The sequence below is a fragment of the Montipora foliosa genome, chromosome 1 (assembly GCF_036669935.1).
Source record: "Montipora foliosa isolate CH-2021 chromosome 1, ASM3666993v2, whole genome shotgun sequence".
NCBI lineage: Eukaryota > Metazoa > Cnidaria > Anthozoa > Scleractinia > Acroporidae > Montipora > Montipora foliosa.
In genome coordinates this window covers 56,924,165-56,931,677 of record NC_090869.1, presented here as the reverse complement: position 1 = coordinate 56,931,677, position 7,513 = coordinate 56,924,165, and the positions used below count along the sequence as shown (strand labels likewise).

Below are 7,513 nucleotides of genomic sequence, written 5' to 3'. Positions count from 1 at the left end.
ATAAGTTCGTGGGGTAATCCAATTTGCTTGTATACTCTCTTCAAGTTAGATCCGAGTTTAGTTTTTCATCAACTGAAACTGTTTTTCCCAGTGCGTGCCATGTCAGACGACATTCTCTCTCCTTGCACGTCACAAACTGTTGGAAATCAACACGATTTAAAAACATTTCTTTTCAAACCGATTGATGTTTACACAGATTGAAATTATCAATTCCGTTTTTAAACTTTTGAACACACGCTAAGTCAGCAATGTAAATTATGCTAGTTATTTTGGCTTGTCTTAGGTATAGTTTATCCAGAGGTTTTCAACACGCACGTTTTCGATGGACGCTGTGTGCCATACTCGCTTCAAGCTGAGATCTCTTTGTGCGATTCTTTCCGAAAGCTTGTTTTGACGACATTACCAATAACTCCCGGGATCTCGCCGCAAGAGGTATCGCCTCATTCATGTAATGCGTCTCTTATTTTCCGGGTTGTCGATAAAATTAACCTCAGAGTTTGACCACCATTTAAGAGCGTGAAAATTCCTACTCCTTATGGCAGTGTTTGTTTTTCTATGTTTTCCATAATAAACGTTTATATGTTTGCTGTCTTTCGTCATTTTAAAGGTTTTGCAGCTTGAAAGTATCGGTTTTTAACTTTGGTAATCGTGGTTGTCGTGTGGTTTTATTCTCTAAAAGAGCCATTGTATTTGTAGCGAGAAAACAATCCCGGTACAAAAGCATTAATTGGCCGTAAAATAAGAAATCCATTAGCAATGAAGTTTGTCACCCCAAGAGGGCGCTAAACAAGCTATCAAAAAAGCTAGACATTAAAAACATGATGCTCTCAATTCGTTTTGAAATTCTCCAGATGGCATGGCGTTTGACACTTTCATCAATTTCGATCTATTCCCGAGTGATACCGTCTAATTAATTGCAGACCTTCGTGATCCATTTGGAAAGAACCACTGCTGCAATAATAGCAACTAGAAACCGCATATCAGCAAATCTGTAAATAAGGCGTAATAGGAGAGTTTGTTAAAAACATGTCGCAGAGAATATCCGGATGCATCCCTCTGCTTTCATGCTCGGTTATCTCACTTACAGTGCTTACATTTTAAACTTCATAGTTTATTTAGTTGGAAGTTCAAACACAAACAGCGAAGTCATTTTACACGTGATACTCTCCCCAATTCTACTTTAATAGCACCTTCACGTATCTATCAATTGGTGTGTTTTGGAGTATTTTATTTTCGATTGCGTATTAGGCCATTGCAATACAAAGAAAGATGTAGTGGCCAATAATTTGCCACAAAAGTGACAGTAATCCATCTTCATAAAAATGGAATTAGCGGATTACTGCTGTTTCCCTAATTTGCAATTTGTTCAAAGGGAACTATCGTTCAGATCTCATTACAACACTTCTATTTGTCGTCTATTATTTAGAACTCCTTTCTCTTTTCAAATACCTATTGTTTCTCTGTTTCATGAAGCGTTAGCATCCAATTGTGCATTCACCTATTTTCACTGACCCTTGGAGCATAAGATTTTAGAGTATTCAATGGCTAGAGATAGAATATTCCCACCCACGAGCTGTGAAGAATGAACCGGCAATGGGCATCCTTATGTTCACGAGCGTCTTGACTGATTTACGAAGTTCCCATGACTTTTGTTGAAGTCGACGGAAACACAGAAGGCGCGGAATGTTTAACCAAAATTCGTTGTTCTCTGTGAAATATATATTATTTACAAGATACTTAAAAGAGGTTTAAACAAAGCTATTTGCAAACAATAAACGATCAACCCCTGTGTTAGACGTGGGTTTTAGGTGAACTAATCCTGACTTTCTACGTGTGGTCAACATCTGAGCTGTCCGTGAAGAAATTCGAAAACGTTTTCATCGTCGGTTTGCCTCTTAGTTAAGATCAGGGTTATTTGGAGAGTTTTAAAATATTACGCAAGACCACCTGATTCTTTGCGTGATGAGCTTGAGGTCTTTAACAGTTACAAAATACATATCCTTACTAGGAAATATTGCTATGCGGCAAAACATTTGGCACAAGCTCATCTTCAACCCAATGTCAGTTGTCCATGTCCAAATCTTTTATATGGGTCAAATGAAAATTCATCGTAGCAAACTTAGTAGCTCTCCAAGCCACATCTGTTTATGATATTGCGTAGATGCATGTGAGTTCAGGTTGAAGTGATCTACACATTTTAAATTTGTTTCAACCGCGCATTAGTCTATTGTATTGGGAACGACACTCCATATGAAGTACTAAGTTTTCTCACCCAGCGATGAATTGTACTTTAATTTAAATGGTGGTCTCGTCTGTATCATCAGTCCATTGAATGGTTCTTTTTCGGACCTGGTGGTATATCTCGCACGACCAGCGCGCACTAAATGAAAATTGCATTTTCATCACTGTTGTCTGGTGACTTGTTTACCTTGCCTTGGCAAAGCCACAAATCAAGTTTGTTGCCACTTTATTACCGCTAGCACCAAACCGTGTAAAGTCAAAACGAGGTACCAACAAATTCTCTGCGTTCGGCAGGCCAAAGAATGCATGTTACGGAAAGCATACTCCGCCATATCGCTTTGCCTTTTGGTCGGTGTAGAGTGCACGCCAACTTTTCTTACTTTAGTAGATGACATGTATCTTCTTGAGGTGCTTAACTTTGTTGTTGTAGGAGCCATTTGCGTGGATGTGTTATCAAAAGAACGGCATTTTTTGTTCTTTCTGTTTTTATGCCTATGTGATTTGTGTCGGCAACGGTTCTTTTTTGTCGTAGCAAATTTCGGACAGCCTGGCACGCTATCCTTTGTCGCTCCGAGGGGTTGACTAACATTCTCGCCGACGGTCTCCATAATTTTCTTAAGCACTGGATTGCTTACTTTGATAGGAATTGTTGCGCTATCTATATTCACTTCATTAACTGAAAACTGAGAGCCTTTGACTCCAATGCTTGTATCTTTGCGGAGTAATGCCACATATGTTTTGTTCAAGTATGCACGAGTGTGTGTGCACAATCCTCCAGCAAATCCAAACCCGGACACGTTGACAAACTGAGGCAGCATCTTTCCCTTGAGAATACAGTGAACTTCAAATAAGGCACTGTAAAGTCCCTCGATATCATCCTTCGGTCCATGGCGAGGACTCGCTCTAACTGTTCCATATATCACAATTTCAGCCTTCTGCACTCTTGCTTTGGTATCTAGCGGTAACCAATCCTCCGGCGGAGAACAAGAGAAAGCCGCGCGTATAAAGTTGTGCAAAATTCCCGAGAGAATTATCATATTCGTGAGCTTCATTTTGAAAAAACACCGACGACAGCTCGTGATCAAGGGACACCAGAATCATGCAATGGAGGCTCACAACTTCACACGTAGGGAAAAACTGCTCAGCCGTTTGTATGTTTGAAGTGTTCGCATCGAATGACAGTGGACAGATTCTAAATGGGCGGCGCAAACGCTTTGTCGAAATAGCTCTGCGGGGACCCCGCTTGAGTAAACATCTCGCAATAATTTGTTGTTCCAACCAACTACACTGTATTAACTTGCAAATGCAGCACACCTTTTCTGTGGAGTCTGTTGATTTCAGATTAATTGTACAAATATTGACCGCGCTTGAGCGATTTTTTGAAGTCGAGGTGATTTGTGGATAGACGAATACTGCACATGAAACTTCAGGAAATTGCATCGGAAACGTTCAAGATGTTATTTAAGGTTATCGCTGGCGGGAGCACGAACTGCTAGCAAACTAAATAATCGGATTAAACAAGCCCCGGTAAAGCGATACAAGCATGCAAATTGCAGTTAATCGCTCATCTATCAAAACCACTCTCTTGTGTGAGTGTTGGGTGTAGATTGTCCTTAAATTCCTTTGCTTTGGTTCAAGTGGATAATGCAGTTTCTCAAACGAAACACAACTGCAACTTTGAAGAGTTAATTGTGGGCTGGAAAAAGGAAACCGAATTGCAACTAACGGACATGACACGCGAGCTGCCCAGTTTTTTTGGTGCGCCTTATCTGTTAACCCGAGACAAAAACCCAAATCCGTAGCCATTTGCATTTGCGTCTAGATAAGATAGGAGTGTTTTCACAAAAAACAGTTTCAGCATTAAAACGATGCCACCAAACTGATTGGCAAGCGATAAAAAATTGAATTGTTTCTAAAAGAAAGCTTTTCTCTGCGGCAAAAACAATCTTCTTTTGTCTAACACTAGTCTTCCTCAAAACGGCTGCGAGGAAGACCCGTGCCAGAATAGACGGGAAACCGGATAATATGAGAATATAATAATGATAGCGTGCTTTAATTTTTTTTACAGGAAGAACAATTGTCTTTTAATTCCACTTTCCATTTTAGTCTCATCTGCCAAAGGAATTAAAGCCATTAATTGAGGCAAAGAATCAAAACCGGAACAATTGACCAAACCGAACATGTGCTAATGTCGTCATGCGTCAGTTGGGTCTAACTTTTCATGTAGTGGAGGCAAGTCGAGCGATGTACCCATGTTCAGATCTGAATTCCAAACATTTTAATCGGTTTAAAAAAAACTGCAGTTGTAAACAACAGTGTATTTTCTTTAATAGCGTATTCAGTTTCCTAAGAATTGGGTATTAAAAGCGCATTAAAGCTGAAAATTACAAAAAAAGTATTAAACTAATCTGTTTTGTCTGATAAGTAGCCCAATATATCACTTATAAAACTGAGTAAACGCCTCGAAAGCGCAATTTGTAAGCTCGCGTGCACACAAACGTGTATGTGAACCTAACGAGATGCAAAAACTCCAAATATTTGATCACGGATTTATGGTTTGCTCAATGTCGATTTGAAAAAAACAACGAAGCGATAACATAATTAGGGCCAGCTGACAAAAGGCTGTATAAATGCTCGCGGAAACGTTTAAATGGAAAGCACTTAAAGGAGACATCCGTTGTCCTTCGATAAGAGGTTTTCTCTTTACATGTGTCAAATTGCCGCTGTTCTGTCAAGAGATTTTCGTGTGTCGTGGGGCGATTAACCCTCAGGTAGGGGGGCAAAGCGAGAACATTTGCAGCTAATAATGATGTTTAAGTATTTGGCCACTTTTAGCATAAAACGTGGGCCTCTTGTTGATGATAGGTGAGTTACATGTATGTAACGTTCAGGGGCGTCTTTGTCATTGGTTTCCAGTCTGGAAATACACGACATGCCTTGTGAATACTTTTCTTGAATTTGAATGTTACTTTTTCATGTGGACTTCTGGTCTTGAGCTCGGTACACACTTCTTGGGCACATGCGTGGCATTCCAGCCCCAGTTGTTCAAACGATGGATAGCGCTATCCGCGCGGGATAAATCACTATCCATTATAGGGAAACCAATTGCGCTATCCAGTGGATAAGGAATTATCTGGTGGATAGCGTTATCCACCTTTTGAACAACTGGGTGCAAGTCTGTAGCCAACCGGCATCATTCGAGTCCATACCAGTATGATATATCACTTTAACTTTTACAAGTCTGGTTTGGTTAATTTCGTGGCAATATTAAATGTTTTTGTGGTGAAACCTTGAAAGGTCATCCCTGATGATAATGAAATCTTCTAAAAGATCTTTGGTATTACACAGAAATTGTTCAGCGTCTTTCAGGTCTAAAACCAGTATGACCAACGAGTCATATTTTCTATAAAAGAAGCACCCGAGCGAGTAAACTTTTGGGCAAGAGCCGGTGGTACAAGAGAGTGGATAATCAAATCTACGTTATATGTGCTCTTGCCCAAAATATTTACTTTTTCAACTTGTAATTAAAACAATTGATCCAACGTTTCCACGATTGCTTGCGTGAAATTTGTTGGCCATTCCGCTATTAAGTGAATCCATCATTTTGTGTCTATTGTCAAAAATAAAAAAGTTCGGCTCGAAAACGTTTTTAACCCAGTATTTTTTCCTCTGGAGACGGTATTCAACCAAGCCGTCAATCCTGCCGTCCCTTCCCATCCCGTCCTGTCAATTCCGTTGTCCGAAAATACTTCTAATAACAGGTCAGGCTACAAACAATAATCGTGTATAAGCATCGCAATTAATTTTAACTGGAGCAAAAAGAGAGTGCATCGCCATTTTCGTCCAGAGGGTCCTACCAAATTGACAAGGGTTTATAAAGACTGAGCTTCAAAGGCAAAGGGAAAGTTTAGCCTACCATCTAATGTAATGTCACCAAACTTTGGAGGAAACTAGCCTGCGTATCTGGCGGGGTGTTTTATCGCGGGATAAAAAAATCCCTCGGGGCTTCGCCGCTTCGAAGGCAGTCACTGTCAGGCTTTTATTGGGCTCAATAACACTTTTCCCCCCTTTTCTATGGGACGTAGCCTTTAACAGGGAACATTCTAAACATTGCTGCTTTGCACCAGATGTAAATTCACGCGTGCAGCCCAGCCGTAAATTTGCATGTTAAGATAACGGCGACTATCCCACTCTTGTCTACAACTATCTACAGCTGGACGCCTGTATCAGTAACCTGAATGTTTTCCACTCGAACGTTGGAAGAAAGTGCCACGGGGCGCAAGGGCAAGAAGCGAAACAAACCATGTATGACATATGCCTGCCTTCAGAGATAATTCGTAACGCATGCCTCGGCACAGGCTGTGCCGTACAAAAAATGATTGTCCTTTTTACTCACTTTAATTCTTTTGGGCACCTTTTGGACCTTATCAAAATGAATTGTGTCCACGATTAATGTGTGTTACACTCCTTGTATCGCAGCTATTACCAACCTGTTTCATGACCTGAGTCAGAGTGAACCAATACGAGTAACTGGGATGAACTTTTGTCGGGACCACATGTACGGACGGCGCGTTACCCTTTTCATATATTGCTAAAAGGAAGTAGATTAGACCGAATGCTACGTTCCAGGGTAACGGGACACTGAAAAATGTTTGGAAGCCGACATGTACACACTTTGCATCCCTCAAACATCGGTAAATTAGACATAAAACTGCGGTATAGTACAAATTATTAGCTAATCAGTACTTTTTTTTAGCTAATCAGTGTGTGGTCGGAGTTGAACCAAGGTCGGATACTCTCCTCAATATTAATTATGGCGATGGACAGGTTTTAAAAGGAAAATTTCCGTTGTGAAAATATAAGGCTAAATTAAGGTTACGACTAGGCTAAGTTAAGGCTCGCGGATTGTCCTGCGAAGAAAAGACTCCCAAAAATGAGAACTTACTGGCAGTCTTAATCCAATTACAGGAAAGTTATCACTTCTGCCATGAATGCAAAGTATTTCAAAATATTCCATTTCGCATCCGGATCCCAGGCCCTTCTGTCCAAAGTACCACCAGACATATAAAGCGGCTAACATAACCCACAAGTGAAGAGAATTCTTCGTTGTCGGCAAAACAAGGTTCTACAAACGAAACAACCGCTTCATTTGCTTCCCAGGGTAATCTACCAAAAGCGGAGAGTTATAGAGTATAAACCACTGGAGGGGGAGAAAGTACGGGTGGAAAAAGTCTTAAGGAAACCTCTCCCTCTCCCACAGCGTTAAAACAAA

General features: G+C 40.5%; 1 protein-coding gene across 1 annotated transcript; it reads right to left on the bottom strand.

Moving 5' to 3' along the window:
- Positions 1-977: 977 nt before the first annotated feature.
- On the bottom strand, positions 978-3,690 carry LOC137979350 (uncharacterized). The gene has a single exon (XM_068826589.1). The coding sequence runs from the start codon at positions 3,291-3,293 to the stop codon at positions 2,451-2,453; it is 843 nt and encodes a 280-aa protein (XP_068682690.1). The 5' UTR covers positions 3,294-3,690; the 3' UTR covers positions 978-2,450.
- Positions 3,691-7,513: the final 3,823 nt, after the last annotated feature.

Bases quoted from the DNA above. Each gene is read 5' to 3' on its own strand.
- LOC137979350 (XM_068826589.1), bottom strand. From the start codon at position 3,293: ATGAAGCTCACGAATATGATAATTCTCTCGGGAATTTTGCACAACTTT.